At 39.1% G+C, this 27,380-nt stretch overlaps 1 protein-coding gene across 1 annotated transcript in view; it reads right to left on the bottom strand.

The window, feature by feature from the left end:
* The window catches only part of LOC131682153 (laminin subunit alpha-1), a 465,292-nt gene that overhangs the window by 264,053 nt on the left and 173,859 nt on the right, over positions 1 to 27,380 (bottom strand). The window contains exons 5-6 of the mRNA XM_058963402.1: positions 11,313 to 11,951; positions 9,050 to 10,509 (exon numbers count right to left, since the gene is read on the bottom strand). Coding sequence (XP_058819385.1) covers positions 9,050 to 10,509; positions 11,313 to 11,951 — 2,099 coding nt within the window. The remainder of the gene's footprint in view (positions 1 to 9,049; positions 10,510 to 11,312; positions 11,952 to 27,380) is intronic.

The raw sequence follows: 27,380 nt of genomic DNA, 5'->3' as shown, positions 1-27,380 counted from the left end.
CCTATATATAACTTTCTAACGAGAGATGCTAGAGGTTCGGTGCATTGAGACAAAATGCTCTCCTTAAAAATATCTGAAAGTTTTTCTTACGTGATCCTTATGAAAAATTAAAACTGCAAAAGTTATATAAAGAAAACCATTTGTTAAGGTGAAGATATGTGGAAGCCACGTTGCTAGGCACCGACTCGCTTGTTTATATTGAGAAAAATTGAAATCTGAAGGGAAAATTCAAACGCACAAATGAGAGTTTCCGAACATTTTCCTTTGGTCATCTGCACATTGGCAGAAAATTTGAAGTTTTGTTAGTAAACGATTAAAGTTTTGCGAGTGTTTTTGCAGTGGTGTGTGAATAAAGTGCATTTGAAAAAGTGCAATGAAAACGAGAAGAAGAAAAAAAGAAAAAAAACCCCAAGTGAAGAGGGGTGATATTTTCGCACAAAATAGGAGCTACAGATGGCATTCCGTCAAAAACTCGGATTTATTGTATAGGAAAATGTTCTAGCTTCCTTAAGTAGCAGTTTCGTGGCACACCAGCAAGGTTAGTGTGTTGAAAAACGTATTTTTATATTTGCTCATGTCAGAAACATGGTTAGACAGGGGAGAGGGGCGTGTGCGGCGTAGCAGCTATGTTGTGGCTCGCATGTATAATGTCCTTAAGAAACATCCTATTTTTTTGGTAAATTTCTTGTAAAATGGAAAATACACGACATAGAGTTCCAGTGTCTTCGACCAAGTTTTTTAAAATTTTATTTTCTACGAAGCTCTATCTCGAACCATTTAAAAGTTAATTTCAAATTTTAAAAAATTAGAACCACCCACATTAAAACGCTAGGTTCTATTATTCAAAGATATAAGAACTTATAATTTCAAAAATAGAATTTTTGTAATCAACTTTATGAACTTTTAGAAAATAACGTATTCGTTATTTTTTGCTCAATTATAACTCTAATAATGACCTTAGTTATACTTGAAAAAGAATTATTATTTGTTTGCCCCAATGAGTGATATTGTTATTGTTGGCGAAAAAGTGCTCATAACTCATCAGCAAAAATAGTTAGATATAATAGTTGCCATGAAACAGATATAAATAGTTGCCATGAAACAAGTTATTTTCCTTAAAACAATCTTAAATTTGTCTGTAGACTACTTCACTTTTAAATCAATACCGCAAAAGTTATTTGACTAAAACAGTTTTTCTGATAAACACTAAGAAACACCCTAACCTTCAATTTTAAAATAAAAGTATAAGTTGTAAAATGAAAAGTATGATAGGTAGAGCTCACATGTCTTCAGCAAACTTTTCCAAGATTTGTCGTTCTACAACTTCGTTGAAGGTTATTTGGCTCTAGCTGGAATAATTAAAAAGTTATTTTTTTGATCTTGGTACAATTACCCTATCTGTTTTTTAACAAAAAGAAGAAACCCACAAACTACGAAAACTTCTCCAAAGACTTATTAAGGCTAAGCTGTTTAGATTTAGAAAAATATAAATTCCTGCTAAATTTACATTCTGGACCACTGTGGAATGGTAATCCTTATTTCTATGACCTCACATGGACTACAATTCCAAAGTATTAATTTGAATTGTTCAGTTTGGAAGTTTTGTGTGGTATCAGATACGACGAAAAATTGACCATCAGGTCTTCAAATGGGCGTAGTATCCTTTGCCTACTACCAAAATACCAGTCCTGTACTCGTATAACCAATATCATTTGAATTGGGTTCGCAGCACATGGCACGTCTTGAGGCGACCAACGAGAACCGACGACAACAACATACACTATATTCCTCCGGCGATAGCGAGCAACATGCGCAACATGAACCGCATAAAATACCCAGCTGTCGAGACGATCCACCCATTCTAGAAGATCTGCAAAAGCAAAATTCAAATATCTGGTGATGTGGTGATTTGGTGGGCAGGTAGCGCAATTGGCATGCACGCTTTGCTTATTTGCAAAAAAGGGGAATGCTGAATATAATAGAAGCACAGCGCGAATTGGATTGTAGCCTACTTAGGTATTTATCCCAGGCTGGCAATATTCTAGCACAATATAGTACTTAAGCCCTGTAGTCCGCGTAAAAAAACAGAATATATTTCTAGCAGCGTATTTCTAAGTTATAAGTGAGGCCAGATTTGATGAAAAAGTCACTAATTGGCATTCGAATGACTCTAGTAGTTCTCACCTATCACCAAATTATCAGCCCTGTAATCGTGCAACCAATGCCAGTCTAACTGGATTCACAGCGCATTGTGTACGCTTCTTCTGCGAGAGGTAATAAACGAGCACTGACGCGCGGCACTATAAACGACATCTCTGAGACAAGAGCGCTCTTAAAGTTAGTCAACAGTTAGTTAAAAAAAATTAAAAATGCTATATAAATGAATGCAACAGGAGATATATAAATGGGGTTACGAAGAAATTTAAGAATATAGGTTTTAGCATAGCATGATAGTCTTAAGAAAACTTTGTAACATGTTATGTATAATAAAAGAATCTCTGCACAAGAAATCGGAGTAAAAATTCGAAAACATTCAAAAGGTGTATTAAAATATATTCATACTCTATGCTGTTTGCACCACTAAGCGGCCTAAATTCTATTTTTACAACGAGACACGAAAGCCTTTGAAATACTATATAGCTTCGCAGAACATCAGATTGCACTATCTCTTGCCATTGTATGGATAGGAGTATTACCTTGAATTAATTTTGATCACTGCCACCATGTGATAGAATTCTGTATTTTTCAAATGAGAAAAGAAAATATTTTTTGCTACTCTACAACTTTGTAGAACATTCAAATGCTCCATCTCTTACCGTTATACAGATAGGAGTATTCCCTTTAAATTGATTGGCTCACTACCGCCACCTTGCGGTGAAATCCTGAAACTTTCCAGTGAAACCAAAAAGTCCTTTTATTCCTCTACAACTTTGTGGAACATCATAGCTTTCTATCTCACATCGTTTCAGAAATATATGAGTTTTTCCTAACTTTGTCTCACCTTCACTCGTGGTTCACATACATGAGATAAGCGAAGTACGCCCTTTGCGAATGTTAAGCAGCAGTATCCAACTTTAAACGTTAATAACTCTTTAACGGTTGGTTGGATTGTCTTGCAGTCTTCGACAAACTTGTTCAGCATATCTTCAAAAGCTCCTTCCTAGGTCAGTGATCGGAAGTTTACAGCGACCTCTAGCGGCGATTTTGTGAACTGCGAGTGTTTCCCCATACATTTTGGCGAAAAATCCCATACAAACTTTAAGCTCTTTGGGGAGGGGTTAGGGTTAACCGATTTTGCTCAAATTTGGACAGTGTCATTTTTTCATGATTTGGAACGACGCTAGGGGGTGTAGGTTGCGAATCTTTTTTCATATAAATCATTGTCGCCCTAATAACCAGCCATGGAATCATAATTCGGAGAAATAAAAAGATAAAATTGCACAACTAGGTGGTTTTATAAATGACGATTAGTAGGGTAAGGTGGGGCAAATTCGACCTAGTAAATGGTTTTGGCTGTAAAATGCTCTAAATCTTGAGATACAAGCGTTTTACAAAAATGTTCATTTTTGCTGTTTTCAAAAATGGTGGGGTAAACCTGACCCCCTATGTTTTTCGTTGATTTAGTGCAGATATTACTCAAATTTTATTGTTTTCCAATGATAAATCAATGAATGATGTGTTATTGAATTGTAGCATGAAGAAAATGAAGTTCAATGTCAATCTTGGAATGCTAAAATCACGAGCAGTAGCACGTAATGATATTTCCTTTTGCATAGGAGCAATTGCTCGACGAATACTATAGTCATCACGTTTTTGTGTCTTTGGTTTGTAATTATGAACCATTTTGCATAAAAATAATAAATAATAACAATAAAAATATATTTCGATTTGATAAATAAAACTTTTCTTAGCAAAAAAGCGGTCGGATTTACCCCAATATTTAGAGGTCGGATTTGCCCCACCGCGTCATTTTTCATTACGATGCAATTAAAAAAATATGAAAAAGGTTGAACTATATTCATCTATGCACTTTGTAGGACATAAATCAAAGAATTTAAATCCACTTACATTTTGTATGCAATCACTTTAACAATCAGAAATATTCTGTAGTCAATGATGCACAAAAGTCAAATCAAAAGTTGTAAAAACAAACTTTTTGTCGTATGATAATTTTCGATGCTCTACACGACAACATTGATATTAGTTCGCGTAGTGCTTCTAATTTTCGGTAACAGAGGCGGGTCGGGTTTACCCAACGGTCTGATTTGCCCCACCTTACCCTATTTTAAATCCAATTTTACTGAATTTCAATTCATTCTTGCATTGCGTCAAGATTTTTTTTTAAATATAGGGGAACCCGGGGCTATTCGGACCTACCTAAGCAAATCGCCCTTTTAGGTGGATAGATGTGAAAAAAATTATCGGTCAAAGGTCCTCATTGGTAGCTTGAAACCTCAGTCACATTTTGGAGCCATAAACGGTGACGATTAGCAAAACTCTATGTTTTTCCATCCTTTTACGATATAGGGATAATTCGGATCTTCTTACGAGGCAATTCAGACCATCATTTTTTGTATAATGGAATTATGTTTACCTATGTTATTTTTATTGGAGAAAATCCTTAAGAAGTAAAAAATAAATCGTATTAACAAAACTTAATCTGGTTAGTCACAACTGTCGATTGGCGCATCGTGTATTTTCTTTGCTGTAGCGTGTGCAATTGTGGTTGCACCCACAATCCGCTGAACGGTGGTGGATGGAATAGCGAGTCCGAATAGCCCCGTACGCTTATTTCGCACAAAAGTTGTGAGCGTCTTGAAAATACTTGTGGTTTTATCCAAACTAATCATTCCATAAAATAGGAGCCTCCAGCTTTCCAAAACACTAACCTATTAACGATTTTCTTGGAAACGATTTCCTTGGAAATCGAGGGTGTCTGATTTAACCCCACGGTCTTAGCAGCCCCGAGTTCCCCTACCTATTTTTTCGTGCTGTACAGTGGTGTAACCCCTTAAAATCGTATATCAACATTTTTATATAACATCCTAGTAACCTGCTATTTTTGGTGAAGTAGCTAACCAAATTCAAAGTTTTAATAAGATTCTATGAGATGGAATTTCAATTTAAGTGAAATGGATATATGAACAAGCGGAGATTCAAAAAAGTAGTGTTTCCTATACTTATTTCCATAATGCGGGAAGCAAACAAATCAACTCCAAAATATAAACAGGGATACCACAGAAGGAACGCCAAAAAATGGTGCATAGCAAACCACTCTTGCTCCTATGCGTATATTGAACCATTTGAACGTTGAATCCGTAACCTCTCCCCACCCCCTTGGACACGGATACTGTTAATTTTCAGTATCCTTCAAGCATCGACATTTCAAAATATTGTCCATGAGAAGAGGTGTTAGATGTAACTCTCTGCTCTGACAATATTACGCATGAGTTGACAAACTGGCTCGTACCAAACGAGTTCGAACCGTCGTTATCTGATCATAAGTACATCGTCTTTGATCATTTAAACGTCTCGCTAGATATCGTCACCTATCGTAATCCCAAATCTACGAACTGGGACCTCTACGAAGACAGCTTGGCGACTAGGTTTCATGGGTATCTTCCGACGATTGAATCTCCAAGTGATTAGGTGAGGTCGTGGATAAAACAAGCTCACTCATAGTAGCAGCATACCAAGAGGCTTGTCCGCTTCGAGTTATGCGTGCTTCTAGAGGAACACCTTGGTGGAATACCGAACTTATTCGACTTAAAAAGTTATGTAGGAGAGCTTGGAATCACAGACGCAGGGACGGGTCGGAGGCATTTAAGTTGGCTCGCAAAGCATACAGAAATGCCCTTCGATCCTCTGAGCGAAGTGGTTGGAAAAGCCTCTGCACAAATGTCTCAAGTCTCAACGAGACTAGTAGATTAAATAAGTTACTTTCGAAATCGAAAGATTTTCATGTCAGTTCCATTAGAATTGCTAATGGTGAATACTTATCTGACTAAGATGTAGTACTCAACTGTCTTTTTGACACACACTTTCCAGGTTGTACGGAGCCATCACTGACGACTGCCCCTGAGTTCTTTTCAGGCAGTTCTGATTCTTGGGAATTTGCTCGTAGAATTGTGACAACCGAATCGATCAAATGGGCGATTGAAAGTTTTGCTCCGTATAAGTCTGCGGGAAAGGACGGAATTATTCCAGTTCTACTACAAAAAGGATATGAACACTTCAAGCATATTTTGAAAAAGGTTCTTACTTGCAGTCTTGCAACAGGATACATTCCATTAGCGTGGCGGGAAATAACTGTCAAATTCATTCCCAAAGGTGGCCGCGTCACTTATGAGGAGGCAAAGAGCTTTAGACCGATCAGTCTGACCTCCTTCCTTCTCAAATCAGTGGAACGTTTAATCGACCACTACATTCGGGATGGTAGCTTGAGCGAGCACCCGCTGCATGCAAGTCTACTACCACCCTGTTACACAATGTTGTCTACAACATTGAAAAAGCTTTTTCACAAAAGCAATCAAGTTTAGGAGTTTTTCTCGATATTGAAGGCGCTTTTGACAACGTGTCTTTCGAATCCATTTTGGAAGCAGCACGAGATCATGGAGTACCTTCATATATCACGAACTGGATACACGCAATGCTTAGCAACCGACATCTGTGCTCATCGTTAAGACAAGTAGAGATGAGGAAACTGAGTATCTGCGGATGTCCTCAAGGTGGTGTGCTGTCACCACTTCTATGGAACCTTGTCGCCGATAGCTTGTTGAGAAAACTTAATGAGCTTGGGTTTCCGACGTATGGTTTCGCCGATGATTATCATATAATGATCACCGGTATTTGCATTAACATACTTTTCGATTTGATGCAACAAGCCTTATGTGTTGTTGAGCGGTGGTGTCTTCATGTTGGACTATCAGTTAATCCAAATAAAACCTCAATGGTGCTATTCACGCAACGAAGGATTACAACCGGAGCTCGTCCATTGCAGTTTTTTGACTCTGAAATTATTGTCGAAGATCAAGTTAAGTACGTTGGGGTAATTCTCGACTCAAAACTTAATTGGACAGCTCACATCGATTTCAGGATCAAGAAAGCTTGCATGGCCTTTGACCAATGTAGACGGGCTTTCGGCAAATCTTGGGGACTCAAACCCAAGTACATTCAGTGGATCTACACAACAATTGTTAGACCAATACTGGCATACGGGTGCCTTGTTTGGTGGCAGAAGGGAGAAGTCATGACAATCCAATCAAAGTTAAACCATCTTCAGAGGATGGTCTTGATGGCGATGACTGGTGCGTTCTCGACAACACCTACTGCTGCTCTCGAGGCACTCTTGAACATAAAACCACTACATGTGTTTCTGAAACAAGAAGCACTTTCTTGTTTATACCGTCTTAAGGTTATTGGGCTCTGGAACAGTAACCCAATAGATCGTGTAACTAGCCACACAAGACTGTGGCCCCAAATGGTTACTTGGGATGAGTATACACTTGCTCCCAGTGACCTTACACTCACATGTAGTTTTCCTTCTAAAACTTTCAATGTGAGAATTCCTCGTCGTAAGGAATGGCTGTCTGGCTGAATGGAGCGACAACTTGAAGAATACGTAGTTTGTTATACAGACGGTTCTTTGTTGGAGGGCCGAGCCGGTGCTGGTGTCTATTGTCATGAAATTAGATTAAACCAATCTCATTCGCTTGGTAGATACTGTACCGTATTCCAAGCAGAAATCTTTGCGATTCTGTGTGACGTACAATCCGCACTTCAACGGGGAATTTGCGGTAAAAGAATCTATTTTTGCTCTGACAGTCAGGCTGCCCTGAAAGCACTTAGTTCGGCAGATTCGAGATCGAAATTAGTAATCGCATGTCGAACTCAAATCGAAGAACTTAGCATTTCAAATGCTATCTACCTTCTATGGGTACCCGGTCATTCCGGTATTACTGGAAATGAATGGGCGGACGAATTGGCTAGCGCTGGCGCTGCGACTGATTTCGTTGGTCCAGAACCAGTTCTACCACTGTTAATAAGTTGAATAAAGCACAAGATACGCTCTTGGGCTGCATTCGAACATGCCAACCATTGGCGTAGCTTGCAAACTTGCGTTCAAACAAAGGCTTTTCTGCCGGATGTGAATCCGAAAATGTCAAGAAATTTGTTGCATTTTTCCAAGCACAACTGCAGTATTCTGGTCAGGGCACTGACTGGACATTGCAAACTCAATTATCACATGGCTACTATTCATATCATATCATTTGATATGCAATTGCCCTGTATTAATGCAATTGCGCATACGGATTTTTGGTTCTCCATACATAGATGAACCTATGTACAGAGAGCTGAAATTTAAGGATATGCTTTTGTTCCTAACCCAGTGTGGTAAAGAGCTATAGTTTTTTAGCCGTATTTGAATGACAATATCTCTTCGGGGGTGTTGTCGTTCTGTTATCTCAATATCCCCTCGGGGGTGTTGATATATCCGCTCACTGTTTGAGTAGAGGTTCTAAATCCCTCCGGGGGTTGGAAGTTTTATTCCTGCTGTTGTAGCACCTGCAGATCGTTCAGCATCACTCCGGGGGTGCAGAATGCTCTGTTTTAATTGTTCTGTGTCGTTGTTTTCCTTACCCCTAACCTTACCACTTCCCTAATCCTTCCCATCAGGAAAATGATGAAAAGACGATTCTTGGCAAGGCACAAATCTCCGATCAACATGGGGAACGTGCCATTTGAGCCAGACGCTACTGATTCCTGATTCCTGAACCTCTCCCCACCACCTTGGACACGGATACTGTTAATTTTCAGTATCCTTCAAGCATCGACATTTCACAATATTGTCCATGACAATAAATCCTGAGAATAACAGATCTCCAAATCATAGACATCAGAACTCTAAAATTTTCGTTATGAATCACTTTCTATTGTAATCACTAACAAAAAGTTCACAGAACTAATTTTTATAACTGATTCGCGGATATTCAAAAACTGGTCCAATAAATAACATAAGGAACTAAATACTTGTTGATATCCAACTCACCCTATTGCTCCCTTCAGTTGACAGCTCGGTGAGAAGTTGTTACTGGCATCCTCCAATGGACAAGCACACTTCTTGCAGTCATCCGGTGTTCCCACCAAAGCATTTCCGTAGAATCCTGGCAGACAGCGTTCACAACTATCACCGAAAGTGTTATGATGGCACAATCCACATCCTCCCGTTTCAAAATCACAACCCTCTGCGTGACCATTGCACATGGTGCAAGGAATGCATCTCGCTACATTCTCATGAGTAATTGTATTTTCATAGATTCTCACAAAACCAAACGCACATTGCTCACACGATAAACCAGAGTAACCCATTGGACAGGCACACTTTTCAACTAAGCTTTCATTGGCGAGCTTTTCACTTTCATTCCTTCCCGCATATAACGTCGCCAGCTCGAGAACACTCTCCACTTGATCCGTATGATAAGTTCCCCGAAGCAAAATACTTTCCACATTTGACAGGACTGACATGAACTGCACACGAGTAACCGGATCACCGTGATATTCAGTCCTTTTCAGTCTAGTGATGATATCCTTTACACTCTTTGGTACATGGTACCAATTTTCTTCTATCAGTTCAACATTAACAGTTGCATTGGAATACCCAGTAAATGTATCATCTCCGTACGCAATCTTCAGCCCGTTTTTACCGAAAATAATAACACTTGGACCCGTCGTAGGCTTGCCACTCGTATCACCACGTACTATGACCCACGACATTTTAAAACTTAGCTTCGATCCATAACTTTGCAGTCGATTTCCAAGATACACCTGAGGAGCAGACCAGTACACAGACTCCGTTTCCGAAAGTTCGAACATGCCAAATACCATAAACCCCGTCTCATTATCTCTGGTTGGATATGCCACTACTGATTTTGATATATCTGTAACACTCCAACCTTCCAGTGTTTCGAAGGCACTTGTCCGTTGTTCGTTGCTCTCACACGTTTGTCCCACACCGGAACAGTAACACTTCATGCAACCCTCAGGATTACTTTGACTCAATGAAAAATACCCTGGAGCACACTGATCGCATCGATCTCCCTCCACATGTACCTTGCATTGACAATTGGCATCACATTCACCTCCGGGAACAGTACCACGAATATCACATAGACATTTGATACATTCCTCTCCATGATACCCGGGTGCGCAAACCGTGCACTTTGGCCCGGTGAAACCCTCTCTACAGACACACTCTCCACCAATCGGATTACACTCGCCTACGGAACCAACTCCACCACAGTCGCATGGAAGACATGGTTCCTCCGCATCGGACATCCGATCTAGCGGACTAAAATAACCCGGCAAACACTTTTCACAATTGATCCCGGTAGTAAATTTAGTGCAGTTCAGACAGACTCCTCCACCGCTCAGTTTACCGCGAATGTTCATACTGAGGCCTTGCTCGTCCACTTCCTTGTCGTAGTAGCACTCCTTGGCGTGGCCGTTGCACTGAAATTGGAAAAAAATAAGTGAATATCTTTAAGTATCAAACGATTGCAGTTGTTCCAGGCGTGACTTTTCAATATACATTCAACATTTCAAAATTTCACCTGAAAAGTAACGTTGCCTTTTAATGTTAAGGTATATTATCTTATAAAGGGTCATAATTATACTGAGTTTTGACACGTGGTTAAAAAAAGTGTTCACGTTAGAGGCTTAAACTTGTTTTTATTTTATGGACTTGTTTTAAATATGCTATTTTTTCGTTAAAATGTATTCGTTCATTTTTGGAGATATTAACGCGAAAAGTCAATTTTTTTTTTCATTTGGCGTCTCGTCTTCAAGAGAACGGCCTAGTCGATTTTCAAGATATTGATATCAAATTAAAAGTTAATTTTTTTCGTAAAAAATATTTACACCAACCTTGTATCGAATTTCTATAAGTGTATTCGATACTAGAATTTCATCATGTCTAATTAACTAACCTATAAGATTTACATTACAAGGGAGGAATAACTAAACAGAGAACGAAAAGCTGTACACTTTGTTAACCACCAAAAATTTAAAATTTAAAAAACCCGATCCTGAGAATAATAAAATTGAAAAACCTGTCATTTGGGTGGGTCCAATTTTGGAATTCAATAATCCGAACCCGAAAATCTCTAATAACGGGTTGATATAAGAAGTGCAATTAGAAAAGTTAGACAAAATAAACGGGTCAATTAATTACCCACAATAAACCAATATAATTCTAGGATTCCATCCCCTCAGAGCCATGCTACACGAAGCAACCGAACACCGACGCTACTCACCTCACATTTCTCGCATTTATTAGCGCTGATCGGCGTCCCCATCCGGTACGGTCTTTGATTGTACAGAGGACAGCACCGGTCGCAGTGCGTTCCGCAGGTGTTATGCATGCACTCGCAACGGGGCATATTATCAATGTTGTTATCGTTTGTCTTGCACTTTCCAGCATGCCCGGAGCAAAAGCACCGCCCACCGATCCGCAACGAGCGAATGGTATAAAAGCTGCGCTTGGCCTGCGCCTGCGTATCCACTACACTGTCGGCAATAACGCCATCACGGGGAACCACCGTATGCATACGCAGCAGGCGTATTCGAATGTAACGGGCCAGCGTGAAGTTCAATAGCTCCTGCGACGTTGTTTTCTCGCTAGGCCGTCCCGTGATCAGTGATAGGTTGATCTCTCCAGTTTCGAGCGGATCGACGGAGGAAAACTGAGTCGAGCAGATCACCTCCGAGTCATTCTTGAAAATGTAATTCGCGTTGTGAGCCGACAGACCGAAGCGCTCCCTGCACTCACCATCGTCAGCGGCAAAGTATTGCCAGGCGCCGTAGACCTTGCCGTCGGTGGATTTTTCCAGTGCCCATGCTGCTGGTAGTGGGGAGATTGCAGCACGCAATGTGAAAAACACAACCTGGTAGACCTGCGAAAGGAAAAGCGAATAAACAACGGATAGAATTAGTTGAATGGTCCAATCGAGCCCAATTGGGGTAATAAAATTTTATTATTCTGCTGGACTGCGACCATACGGCGTCGCGATGGTTTTGGTCCAGTTCGTGACGGTTTTCTTTCGGTATTCGAAGCCGTAGTAAGTAAAATGAGCATGTTTCAGTCGAGTCGGGGAATGCGCTGAGCATGTTTGCCAGAAGTTCAATTCGAACTCAATGGGCTGCAGCAATTTGTGCGGTTTGACTTTTGTTTCTTGTCTGTGCAGCTCTGCGCTTCGAGTCTATTTGAGGTGAACTTAGTTTGGGCCTGCAGAATTGTTCGACTCGCCTATTGCCCATTTATGGGGCTTCAGTAAAGCGTGTGCATACATCTAACGCGAATCTCGCGCGCCAATCGGTAACATATTTCAACCAGGGTCGACAGCTTGAAAACCGAAAATGTACAGATTAGCACTACTCGATAGGAAGCTGACAGTGACATTTTTTTTCGAATGTGTGATTTACTTTATGGATTGAATTGCTAATTCAAATACATTATGTAACAATTCCGCAATACAGAATGCGAAATCAAGTGTTATGACCCGTTATCCAAACAAAAAGAATTTCGCCGCTTCAAAATTATGTCATATTCAAAAAGTATTAAATTCGTACTCATTTCGTATTTAATTTCTTGTTAAGGCTCAAGTTAATTTCTTTGAGCATGTGTTAGAATTGAGCACTTGGTAGTATGCGTAGGAAAAATTGTGTACAGCTTTGCCGTCGATTTATCCTATAAAGCATTCATTAAACTCCAAAAGAAGAAAATCGATTTATTAGATTATTAGGATTCAAATCATGCAAAATAGTTGGCGTAAAAACAATTGACCGGGCGGGATGGTGCTTTTGAAAAAGTGGCTGTGGTTTTTTCACTACGCAGTTGTGTTGCGTGCCCTGGGACAGTGTGGTGGTGTGACGAAAAATCACCGCCACTTTTTCAAAAACACCATTCCACCTGGTCTATTGTTTTTCCACCAACTATTCTGCATGATTTGAATCCTGATAATCTAATAAATCGCCTGATTTTCTTCTTTTAGAATTTAATAAATGCTTTATATGGATTCGTTCAATTCGTATAGACGCTCACCGAAAGTTCTTTGAGCCTTAAAAGGTTGTTCGCGATAAAATCACCTAAAACACATAGGGGACCATCCATAAATTACGTAACGCAAGAATTGCCCAAAATTGACTCCCCCCTCCCCCCATGTAACAAAATGTCAAAAATTTCTCTGTACCCCCCTCCCTTATTACGTAACAAATTCCGGGAAAACATTTTTTCTTCAGTAAAAACATGCTACGTAACGATCTAGCTAACTCCCCCTCCCCAATATGTCACAACTCGTCACAATTTGTCGTACCCACTCCCCCATAAATGCGTTACGTAATTTATGAATGGTCCCGGTCTCTCGAAATATTCAACCAAATAATGAAATATTACTCACAAATATGGATGTATAGGGTAACCAACAAATGTTGGACCCCCAGAGGAAATGAAATTACGTTACCGTAAGCATTTGCGACGTTGAAACTCATTGAACGAACTAGCTAGTTTTTTGGTAAAAATAGAACTTACCGTGATGGGGATCCATCGTCGCAGCTTTGGGTGAAAGCTGCCGACACCGTGCGAATCAGCAACACATGTGACCATATGTCACAGACGCTGATACAGTCGCAATAGTCGATAAAATAAAAACACCCAGGCAGGCAATTGGTAAGGGACCAAAAAACAAAAACTAGCTCATTCAATGAGTTTCAACGTCGCAAATGCTTAGTGTGGAAGTTTACCGTAGCTTAACCTTTTGTCGGTTCCGACAGCATGAAGTAACAAGTTACTTTACGCTTGTCCGGACATGCCGTAGACTCAGGTGATTCGTATTTCTAATGCCAAAAGACCCTGACTCCTACGGTAGCAGACAAAGGGAATTAGGAACATGTTGCACAACATACAAACAAAGTGCGCTTTTTCCATAACATAGTTGTTACCAAGAGAGTTACAAATACTATACAGTAACAAAGCGTGCTACTTGGGCGGTAAACTCTAAGCTTGCTCATATGACCCTTCTAAACATTCTCCCTTCAACTCCTTGCTCTCCCTTGAGTACTATGGCTCTTAATATTGAAAAATATACTTCACCTTCCAGTCCCTTGCTAATTAAATGCCGTAACAATAGTTGACACATAAACTCGGAAATGAAATTTGTTTACAGCATGACTTTTTCACATTTCGGACTTTTCCACAAAAAATTAGATAAAACATTACAAAGAAAGCTTTTCAAACGCGTACCATGCATAACATCAAGTCAGACAATCTAATTGAATTATTAAAACGTTTTTAATCCACCTAACAGTGTGATGAGAGATTTCTTATAACTCTTATCACTCTCTTCGGATATTATATCGTTTGAGAACATTTAGAACTTGATGCTTCGCGATGTTTTTGATAACACATACTACATGGGATAGTGACAGCACTCAGAGAATCGCTCAAATCAACATAGGACAACATCAGTGCTAGAAATCTCAAACCAAATCAATAGGAAAGCGAAAAAAATGGCCCACAAAATAGACATACAAACGAATTATTGCTAATGCTCTGTTAATAAAATATTTCAATTCCGCAATCAATGCATTGTAGTGGGAAAACTGAATTTTCCTAAAGGGGTTATATATTGTACTGAGCCAAAAAAATCGAATTTTTTTTGAATCGATTTGAAGTTTATACTTTACTCAAATTTCCAACGCGACTGAGAACTAAGAAGCGCTTTTTCTTGAAAAGGGCGATACTAGCAGTGACACCATTCAAAGAAAATCAACAGTGAATATTTCCAGACTTGGTTTTATTTCCTATTTAAGAACTATTGTGTTTTTTACATCCTAGATTGCATGATTCAGTGATCGAAACCTAAAACTTCATAAAGTATTTGAAATTAGTAAATTAAAATTTGTTTTTGCTATTGAAATTGACAAAATGATAGTATCGCCCCTTTGGCGATTGTTTACTTTTTCGGTCCCACCTATCAGCATTGAAGTATCGCCCTTACGCTCTTTAAAAATAACTACCGTTTTACACCACCGATTTCGTCCGGGTTTTTTCAATAGCGATTATTGTTACTATTTACAGCTGATAATCCTAAAAAATACAAAAAAACAGTTTCGCCTCTAAACTGCTAGCAAAAAAAAAAGTATCGCTCTGTTTGTTTGCATGGAGCGCGGAGGGCGAAACTTTAAATAAACAAACAAAAATACAGTTTCGCCCGTCGTTTTATTTTTGCTGTAGTTTAAGAAAGCAATATCGTAGAATCCAAATTTTTAGGTAAATTTGTTGCGTTTAAAAGCCCTTTTCACAAAAAAGCGTTGAAATGAAATCGCAGCTTCTGATATCACGCTACCTCTGAAGTGCATGCGTGCATAGTTCCAAATTTTACTTCGACATCGACTTTTTCTAAAGGTGACTTCCCAGTAGTATCCTTGATTTGAATTATTATCACTAATCCTAATGCCAAAGAACAAATAAAAACTTCTCGAAAACGAACCGTTTGGGAAAATCATCATCATCACTGGAATTTTCATTTTCACGAATCTTTTCGAAAACCTTCCGTCACTTGCGTTAATGCACTAGGTGCACAGTGCTCTGAAAATCTAGCGAAATCGTCTTAGGGCACCAGCGGGTCTAATTCAGAGCTATCTGCGCGGCGAGTTAAATCTGTAAAGAATACTAAAAATTAATTTCTATTCCATAATTTTCAGTTCAGCAATTCGAGAGATCATGCTCACCGCAAGCCATGAAAAATAGACTACGTTGTGAAGCAGTGGTCACTATTTATTAAAAAATCACGGTTAAATAAAAAATAAAACTATTAAAAAAATTCAAATAGTTTATAATTTTCACAAACTTATTAGGAAAAATTGTTTAATAAGCTTTCGTAATATTGTGTAGAAAAAAAAGCTGAAAATTTCAGTATTTTCTCTATCTGCAACATATAAACCCTTAAGTATACCAATTAATTGGTATACGAATTGGAATAGGTTCGCCAAATTTTGGAAGAAGTTTATAAAATAACCCCTTGAAAATACCTAAAAATTGTTGTAGTTCGATGCAATAAAAAAATCCCCAAAAATGAAATGTACCTATTCATGTGAAACACAGTGAATAATACATACCATAAAGACCCATTTTTATCAGCCTCATGGCGTATTTTAGGCTGACAAAATGGGGACATTGACTAAATCGGGATTTTTTTTTTCTTTATAATAAACTGAAGCTGTTAAAATATTCTTCCCGTCCCTTGATGTAGTCTGATAACTATTTCTGATTATGATGAATTTTTCATTTTTGCATATTTCCATCTTCATGATAAGGAAAACATGCTCAAGAAAGGATTTACTCGAATTCAGTCTTGTTCGTCTGCTAGAGCCCATCAAACATATGTTCATATTTGGCTGATAAAATCGGGGTTTCAATGTATTATAATAGATATTCAGCATTCGAAAAAGTTTCTTGCGAACGAGTGTAGAACGACTTTGTTTCTACTTACTTGAAATCAGCGGCGTAGCCAGAAATTCGGTTTGGTGGGGGTTTGGTGAAAATCGATCATACTGTCCAAACGGCATAATTCCGAAACCGTAATTTTTGAAGTTTTAAAATTATGCAGAATTAATTTTTCAGAAAATAGTAACAGAGTTCGTGTCTAGCGAATTTGTTGAGACTTTATTGTAGTCATGAATATTAACCTGAGAAAATTCACCATAAATACTTTTTTGACGATATACCGTCAAAATTATTTTGTCAAATGATGCGCTGTTTAACGTTTGTAAAACTCATCGAAGATACTAAACCTCCGAAATTGGCGGTTTCAAATTATGCTATCTTGACCTTAAATTACTGTTTTTGAACATTTGACCTATACATATAATTGGTCATGCAACAAAAATCAAATGCTCATCAAAATCGATAAGGACCTGCTTGAGTCGAATGGAAATCGTCATTTTTCATAAATTTCTCTCTACATTCGGAAAGTGTTATCCTCGTTATTAATCATATTATGTTTTCGTCTCAACTCGACGCATTCCCAAAATAAAAACTTGTTTTAATCCACCTAGTGGTGCAATTGTGCTTTTCTCATTTGTTCAGACTACGATTCCATGGCTGGTTATGTTCAATACAATGGTGGAAATGAATATTACATGTTCAGTACGATTTGCACATACATACAATGGATCGACAGCCATGATCTTGAGATACTATATGTCGATACTGAAACATCGCTTGAAACCAGCGGCGGATCATGGAGAAATATCCGGGAGGTCCGGGTCCTACCGAAAATTTTCAACTTGTTAAGAAATTCTAAAATAGTTTTAATTTTAAAGTAGCAACCCCTCACTGCATACTCCCTCCGGGCCGGTATGATTGACGATTTTTAGAATGATTGCATAACCTTTCTATATGAGAAAGGCAAAAATGTACCAAAGTCCAAAAAAGTCAATTTTTGTCAAACATTATTTTTTTCGAGTTTACATCAAATCTCAATGTTTCATGCATTTTAAAGTCCTTTGGCATCAAAAATACAAATTTGATTTTGCAAATTTTTCATTTCAGTTTATATGGGAATTTGATGTGTGATTGCACTCTTCAACTTGTAACTTTCATTTGAGACTAACTTTGTGCAAATCGGTCCAGCCATCTCTGAGAAACAGAGGTCACATTTTTCTTTCCACATACGTGTGTATACACACACATACATACACACACAGACATTTTCCGATCTCGACGAACTCAGTCGATTGGCATATGACACTCGGCCCTCCGGGTCGGGACTAGATTGACGAATTTTGGAGTAAATGAGAAAGGCAAAAACATTCTTAGCAAATGTTGAAAGTTATGCATTTTTTTTTGTGAGCAGTTCTATGTTTCATAGACATTAAATCAATTTTAACTTCGCTTCCTATTAAATAAAGACCTATATTTCAGTACATTTCTACAAAAACGAGCTCAATTTGAAAATTAATCTGAGGATTATGATTGATTACAGAATTCTGGAATTTTCTATTGGAATGTTTTCAGGCAGGAATTTGATATTGATGCAATTAGACAACTGTGAAATCAAAACCAATAGGTCAGTTACATATCAGGACCCCATTCCGACAATTTATCAAAAGTCCTCATGAGGTTTACAACAACAGGTTATCAATCTACGGATCAGATAATTGTTATTGAAATATTGAATTAAATCAGTCTGCATCAATAAATTTTCAACTTCAATCCAATAATTTTTGTTGGGTGTGGTGGGGGGGGGAGGGGGGTTGTATGGTGTTAAACCCCAAAACCTTCTCTTGGTTACGCCGTTGCTTGGAGTTATTTATTTCGCTTTTCATTTTTCGATATGTTTCAGATCGATCCGATGGTTATAAGTTAGAAAAATTGCAGTCAGAAGGTTCGCACAAATGAACATTTTTGTATTGATAAGTTATCAAGTTCCTTCCAGACAACATGGAAGTGTTCGGTGATTATTTCTAGCGGTTGTAGATAGAAAAATGAACTACAAAATTCGTTTTATCAAAATAATGTTTAGCTTATTTCAATGGATTATTACTATATTGAACAATAAATAGGCGACAAAGAGTAATTAACAAACAACAAGCCATAACTTTTAAAGTATTCAAAATATATGTTTAAAGTCTTTAGTAAAGTTATTCGCAAAAGTAAGAGCTACAAATTTGCTGAAGACATCATTTCGATACAATCACTTCCAAGAAAATCTGTGAAAATATCTCACTCATAGGGGGATTAATCAGCAAAAGCACAATACCAAAAGAAAGGGCATATTACCTCCGTTAAATTCTCCGAAGATATTATTGACTTAAAATAAGCCGTTTTGGCGTTAATAATAGATTACATGTTTTTGGTCATATTTCTGGCAATGAGAAATGATAAAAATCTTTCGTCCGCATTTAATGTTAAATATCTCTTTTGATAATAGTCCGATTTCAACAATAGCTTGTTCGAAAGGTATTTGTTAAAGCTGTCTAAAAACATATAAATTGTTAATCTATATTGTCAATTTCGGCAGATAATTTTAAAAAAACTGCAAAAAACGCCATTTTTACGCATTCAAACATTCATATCTTGGAAACTAAACATCAGAATCAAAAACAAATTAATAGCGTTCATACTGTTTTTTAGTTCTTTCATTTAAAATTGGTTTGGATAAGATCGGTTCAGCCATTGCTGAGAAACACGAATGAGAATTTGTCCGTTACATACACACACAGACACACACACACAGACATTGTCCCAAATCGTCGAGCTGAGTCGATTGGTATATAAGACTCGGCCCTCCGGGCCTCGGAAAAAATCTTGAAAGTTTGAGCGAATTCTATACATTTCTTTTATAAGAAATGTAAAAATATTAGAATTGAATATTTAAATCCAAATTAAAAATGTAACACTTCCACCGGTTCCTCTTGGTTATCGTGGAAATATGAAACCTTTTCGGTGATATTATTTAAAACCGTGGATTGTGTTTAATTTTAAACAATTAAAGATGAACTAATGATATTGAAACTTAATAGACAACCCAAGGAATGTAATTGTTGCATCAAACCAAACAAAATCAGAAAAACCTGACAGTGCAGGATGCAAACACATTAACAGAGTCCAAAATATGTAGGGGTCCAAATTAGATTGGTTACCCTATCTGTTATATCCAAAAATATATCAATCGCTCATATATAAGACGCACTTTCAGAAATAGCGCCCTTTAAGGGCGTGTTATAAAAGTTATTCAATGCAGTCCAAACGAACATCAGGAATATCTAATTAGAATACTTTTATAAAAGCTTGGCTTATCTGCAAGTTCTGTTCACAGTGTTTCAAAAACGTCTAATACTCGATAGCCAACAGAAACGGAGAAAACATAGTTTTTGTCAAAATTGTTCTTCACTAAGGAGAAATATGCATCTTGCATTGGCCTGCTAAGCCAAACCAAATGTGTCTTATACCATTCGACTCAGTTCTTCGAGATTGGGAAATGTGTGTATGTGTGTATGTGGAAAAAATGTCACCTCTGTTTCTCAGAAATCGCTGGACCGACAAACTTAGTCTTAAATTTAAATGAAAGCTGCAACACTGGAACCATTAAATCTTCATTCGTGAAAATCTACTTATATTTAAATCAAAATGTCGGCCATTTTGCATCCACCATATTGAATTTTGAGAATCCGATATCAAAATCGTAATCAGCGCCACAAAAAAACCGTGGTGTGTACCTTTGCAGGTCAATCAAAATCTTTTTCGACTTTTGACCAGATTTTTCGGGAAATCCGCCACTGTGGCGATGCGCCATAGCGTCTTATTTTTATAGCATTTGTGATGAATACATTATTTTCACACCCAATGCACCAATTGATTTGATTTTTCAGAAAACTGAAATGGCGATGATTTTTTAGACAAAAAGTTTTATCCGGCGGTGGTCAGCTATCTTACGCATCTCTTATTGCCTGTTTTCTATATATGGTTATGTGACTACTTTGGTTATGCGTCCAATTTTTATCCCATCTTATTTAATTGCAATAAGCCGTATTATTCATTTTATTATCTTCATAATTGCACATTTTTCATCGAATGTAATTTAAAATATTTGTTGATTTGATGGCACGTATCCGCCGGTTGACGTCAATCCAGCTGCCATTTCTTTGATCTGAGCAACCTAATTTCTTTGTTTTTGTAGTCTTTATCTGGCCAACTAAGAAATTAATCTAGGGCGATTAACTCAATCCCCACGCGGCAGTGCAGCTATGTAGTAATAGCTTGCATGGCCATATTCGAACTGGTTCTTGTACATAATGAAAAGAGCATAGATTAGGTTGTTTTTTGATGTATAACACATAACAATTCGTTCAACTATCATGTCATAAACGCCGAAAAAACAAGCTTATTCCTTTTGTCTCACGTGGGGAATGGAATATGATGCGTGGAAATACGCATGTTTTTGTGTGAGTGGAATAATAGCAGTTGAATCATGCATGACAAAGTAAGACAAATCGCAGGAAGAGCTTAAAACCAGATAAGAATTTGCGAGTGCCTTAACAGAACAATTGTTTTATTGTGATGTTTATTGGTTTGGTTTTAGTCTATAAGTCATGATGTACCTATTTTCACCAGATTTTTAATTCTTTGTTATCGTGTTGGTATCTTGAAAACTCTTGAGCTTTTATGTAACCGGACACAGCAGCCGATGGGAACTTTTACCTTTCATTTGGTACTAAGTGTAGTTAAATTGTGTTTCATTTCTGAAGCTTTCACACAGCTAGATACTGCTGGACACTGCAAATCCACTGCCAAGGTTATCTTGCGCATTCTTCACCTCGTCAAGGTTTCAGTATTTTGTCTCTTCTTTTGTGTTTCTGTGCGTTTACCATTATCTGGTCAGTGAGCAGTGAAGCAGTGTTTTTTCTAGGAAGCCGTCTGGATACCGCTATATATACAAGTTAAGAACCGCCATAATATAACTCTTCCCATTCTTGTCTATAATACCAGCTTGCACTAGGCAATAAGTATATGCCAAAATGACTTCCCCTGATAATGAATTGCCTCAATTCAAGATGGATGAAGAAATAAAATCGCCTCCCGAACGGCAAATGCCTCCGCAAACCGGGTCATTTAAGATCCTTTTCCGAACCAAAGACAAGAAATGTTTGAATCTATTGCAAATTTCTCGAGTTCTGACGGAGCGATATTCAGCTGTGAAAGAAATATCGACAATTCGGCTTGATAAGCTTCGGATTGTGGAAAACAGTTTAAATCAGGCAAACGACATTGCTAGCTACGGGCTTTTTACGAAGGAGCACAAAGTGTATATACCAGCAAACAGGGTTCCCAGCACTTTCTGGCGCTTCGAAAACCCCAAGTCCTCCCCGCATCGAGACTGGTTTAAGGTGATTTCAACTCTCATGATGCGGTGTGGGGATGCCTCGATGACGATAATTGATCACTCCACGAACTTTGCGACAACTTCAATATGACCATTTTGAACACGGGTGAAATGACACAGATTCCGGCTCCTCCAGCGCGCCCGAGCGTCCCTCTGCACAATATCACTGCGGTTAGATTGCATTTGGAAGGTAATCCCTGATCCCCATGGCAGCAGCCTCCTGCCAATCGTAATTACTATTGCTAACGGTTCAGGGCCACCGACTACAATCAATGTTTCGTATGACCTCATACGAAATATTGATATCCGGTAAAATCGAGTCCACACACTCCGGAGGAAGAGTATGGGTTCATGGCTGGCTTGATTTTCAATACCGCTATTCAAGTTCAAACTAAACGCGTATCAGACGCGAACTCTTTCCCACGGTGGGAAAAACAGTGCTCAAACGTGTACGCGGAGAAGACCGCCGCGTAAAGGACCTTCCGGAACGATGGGTTACCCACCAGTTATGGACAGTACGCGTCGTTAGACACGCGAATGAAGAGTTTGATGAAAGCCAAGAAACGGAGTTACTGGCACCAGTTCGTTGACGTACTAACGAGAGAAACATCGATGAGCACTGCCTGGGGCACAGGCCGGTACTTAGGAAACCGAAACAGTACTAACGAGAGCATGGAATATTCAAACCGTTGGATACTCGATTTCGCCAAGAAGGTTTGTCCGGATGCCGCCCCGAAGCCCGAAGATCTACCGATCCTCGTCGCGTCACGATGTCGCAAACGAAATACTGTTTTCAATGATGGAGTTCACACTTTCTCTCTTATCATGTAATAATAAAGACCCAGGACTAAACAGATTCAAACTCAACTTGTTGCGCAATATGCAAGACTGCCAAAAGACGTTTGTTGATTTTAGTTTTTTGAGGGTAACATTGTCCCTTATAACTGGTGGCAAGCGAAGGTCATCGCCTTCCAAGACCCAAGAAAACCAGTCTCCGACCATAACTCGTATTCGGAAGTTACTCGAGAAAAAGGTTCTATTCCACTTCGACAATTGGGACGAAACAAATGGCATACTCTGTCGTTGCGTTGCTCTCAACAGAAATTCCATTGCCTATGCTGACAAAGAGCACATGGCATCAGTTTTCTTGGATATTAAGGGGCTTTTGAATCAGCACCTGGATTTTTACCGATCATAAATTTTTTTTACTAAACTTGGTGTGTGTGAAAAACATGTGAATTTTTATATGGTTTATATAGACATCACGATTTAGTCACATGGGTCTTCCCCATGTCTAAGCTCTCTACTCTGCAACTTTTACGTGAATGACATTGACGAATGTCTTGTCAATTCTTGCACGATAAGGCAGCTTTTTAGAGAGCAAAAAAAACTTTCAAAAAAGCACTGAGAAAGCAGGAAAAAATATACAAACCCCTACTCAGCGAACGGGTTTGGGCTTGCCATCACCCGACCCGATTCATCATCGGCATTACTTGGGGGAGGGTTTTTATGTGTTTAGTACCCACTCTATTTCACCTACTTAGTTTCTTCAGTAGGGTTACAGCACCACTCTTCGACACACCACCAGTCCACTACCATCTATACAGGCCATGGCAGTCGGAGACCTAGCTGTGAGTCGAGACTTAGTACTCTTCCCCTACGAGGACACGGCTCCCTTGTGTTATTCAGCACCACGTCTCTCCCAAAACAGAGACAACCAGCCAGGTGTCGAGGCCAGTTCGGCGATTCTGGTGAAGCAGGGCGTCCGGTTCACTGGTACCCCGAGGACCCGCGACCGGTGGTGTCTCGTCGCGGTCTACTCAGTCTAGTCCCTGGTAGTGAATCTAGCCTACGCCGACGGAGAGTTCCTCGGCGAAGAAAGCTCTCCCGATACTTCTTTGGTTTTAGAACCACAACTTCTTGAGCCCTTTGGCTCTTTGTCCGGTACCATTTAGCACCGCAACCTCTTTTAATCCTTTTGGTTCCCCTCTCGTTCCACGGTGTTCTCTATTGCACGTCTTAAAACTGTCAATTTGCAAGGACCATTGCAAGATACCTTGCACAATTTGTCTGCTTGGGGTCTCCAGTTGGTATCGAATTTTCCACGGAGTCGTATTTTATAGGAAGTGTGAACTAGCACAACTACAGCTCCAATTAATGTATAAAACTATTGCTTAGGTTTTAACATTCAAATATCTCGGGGTATGGTTCAACTCTAGTGGTACCAGGGGATGTCGCATTAGGTATCTGAAACAAAAAGTGCTGACAAAGGATCAACTTTGGGGTGGTGGGGTTCCCAGCAAGGGGACCTGATCAGGCTGTACCAAACAACACTATTGTTTGTGATGGAGTACGTGTGTTTCGGTTTCCGCTCCGATGCATGCACTCGACCCATACAATGAATCTAGAAGTGCTCGCGTGCGTCCAACCGCTGAAAAATAGATTTTGAGACCTCTCATATCGATTGCTCATTCTATGTGATATCTTGAACCCGTTTGTAATAGCAAATTGTCGAGCTCAATTCTCATACCCGATTAATGTACTTCGATTACATGGCACAAAATATCATCCCTAAACGCTCAGCTCCGATGTATTGGGCTCGCAAATAGCGGTATCTGTGCTTGTGGCAACAGTTATCACGATATCGAACATATTGTCTGGGCATGCACCGAGTACTGTTCTGCCAAATCTCAACTAATGGAAGTACTGGCAAGCCGCGATCTCCTCAATATTTCCCTCGTATACAACTTTCTAAAAACCATCAATATACAGATTCACTATTTTCTTGTCATTCTCAGAAGTGCACTCTACTGCCTGTACCGTACACCAACAATAGTTTGATGCGACGTCAAGCTGACACGAAACATCTCTGTCGACTGAGTCAACAAACACTGGACCTACAGTACAAACATCACACGCGTAACGCGGTGTGTTGCCGATCCGCATCTGAACCGTACTACAAAATCGTGCCGACTCAAGGAAAACCGCCCGGTGTTCCGTCTGTAATCCTCACCGTTGATTTCCCGATGCCGGAAATTGTTAATATCTTACCCCCCCCCCCTCCTTGTCAGCTTCTTTGATACTCAGATGTAAGAATTCGCCATCCCTCCTAAATATCTTCCCAAAATTTATTGACCTCCCTGTCTTTTCTAGTTTTAGTTTTTCAATATATAATCTCGTTAAGAAATGCCCAGCAGAACTACTACTTATAAAAATAGCCTTGATAATTGAATCACTCTCCCCAGTTATCCCTAGTTTAAATATGGTTGTAAAATGTTTTGCTTAGTTAATAATTAATTGCTCCATTAATCTCGCTCCCAAATATCTTAAAGTGCATTACTACACAAAAAGACACTAAATGACCCCTCCCCCCAAATCTTACGAATATTATATAATCCCCTCTTGCAAATGTGTAAATGGGTGAGCTGACTGTCGAAATGTGAGTCCAAACAGTGTTGGGAGTGCATCACATCTTTACAACAACTGGCAACGCGGAATAAAGTTATAATATTCTAAGTGCCTGGCCACCAAGGAATCGAAGGTAACGAAGTAGCCGACGAACTAGCCAGGTGTGGTTCATCAAACATGTTTGTTGGACCAGAACCATTTCTAGGCATCATCAAACTAGAACTTTCAGCTTAGGCAAGAGATTAACTGCTAAACGACTGGCGCTCGACAAGCTAAGAAATTCATACATCAAGGTACAACGAGAGCCAACAAAGTAAAGGATCTAAAACGAAAAGATTTAGGTATAATCACAGGTCCTCCTAAGTATCCTCTGAAAAAATTGGTAAAAGTCAAGATGACATTTGTCAATTCTGTAACTAAGAGCTCGAGAGCTCGGAACAAATTATCTGCCATTGTGCAGTACTATTTCTTCGAAGGAAGCGATACTTCGGAAGGCATCTTATGACGCCGTACGAGGTATGGCATAATGTGAGTTGATAATGTGATTGTTCATTATGTAGACGTAGTTAGCATTAAGCCGCTGAGGATGACTGAACATGTTAGTAGGTCGAAACGTCCGGTAAAATGCAGTTTGTTTTAATTTTCACCGAAAAAAAAATCGATGACCGTCCATATCAAAGAGGTATGGCATACCTGTCACAAACGGATCTTCACCTACATTAATAATGTACTACCCGGTTGGGACGACACATGTGGACAAACAAACAACTCGCTTCCAACTACATTGAATTCGGGCAATTTGTAACATGTAGAGCAAACAGGGGCAGCCACAAACGATAACGTGAATAGTGGTCGCAGTGGCAAAGTATCCCCTAACAAAAAAAATCCCCTTGTATATGTATAAGATAGCTAGAAAATTTCTTTAGTTTCATTATAAAAAACTAATAATTAAAAGGGAATCCCCTAGTTTTAAGAAACTCAAAAGGCAACACAAAAAAATGGCACCTTTAAGCTAACGTGAACGTTCCTTATTAAACGAATTGAATAAAAAAAGAACATAGGTCGATACAACTCGCTTGATGAGAAGATTTGAATAGTGTGAGTCTATACTATCTGCCTGCCATTATATTTAGATATTGTAATTGTTTTAGCCAGTGCACTGCTCGCTTACCAAAAAAAATAATAATCAATGGTTTAGATTTTAATTGATCAAATTCAGAAATATATTAAATATTCTGTTTTCTATGTGATCGAGAGCATTCTCGTGTGGATCTGAAAAAAATCGATCCACCATCAACGTTACAAACCTCAGTTTTTACTTTCAACCATATTTAACCATGGTCAATTAGTGTCTATCACTTTCCAACTGTACGCAGCATTAAAAAATGACATTTCAAACACACAGTGCTGCAGGTGTCGTTTAGCACTGCCCAACAACGCGCCGTGACCACTGCAGGGGATAGAGATTGAAAAAAATCGATTTAAATAATCGTAGCAAGCACCACCATCGATGCACTAGATACGACAGATCCCAACAACAGCATACCGACAGCGGCTTGTAGGCACGGTTTAACCACAAACATTACCGCTTGGAAAATAACCGCTCGGTGTGCGTCTGATTGAAATAAATTGACGCCTCTTAGCTACTTCCATCAGCTTGAAGAAAGGGCCACACATCTTACCTGGCATGAATGTGCGGCCAAATGATTTATAAATATTATCTTTTCTCGCGAGCGATCAATAGACCACCTTTCTCAAAATGAGCAACAGCCCCGACGAATCCGGAACGCCTCTACTGTCGTCACCCGCGATAAACTTCAACTCGGTTTTCCTTCTTTCCGCGCTTAACACTGGGTGAAATGTGCACATTCGTCATCCAGTGCGAGGAAAACGGAGGTTTCTAGGCAGTCAGTTGAAGACTCTATTTACTTAATGGCGCACCGCAGCAGGGCCCTTAGGGCATTTCCTAAAAGTGGTACTCTTGTAGAAAAAGCAAAAAGTACAGTCACTCTGAAGAAAAGGTAAAAAAGC

Source organism: Topomyia yanbarensis, chromosome 2 (assembly GCF_030247195.1).
Source record: "Topomyia yanbarensis strain Yona2022 chromosome 2, ASM3024719v1, whole genome shotgun sequence".
Classification (NCBI taxonomy): domain Eukaryota; kingdom Metazoa; phylum Arthropoda; class Insecta; order Diptera; family Culicidae; genus Topomyia; species Topomyia yanbarensis.
Note: the sequence above shows the minus strand (reverse complement) of the source record. Positions and strands in the feature narration are given on the sequence as shown.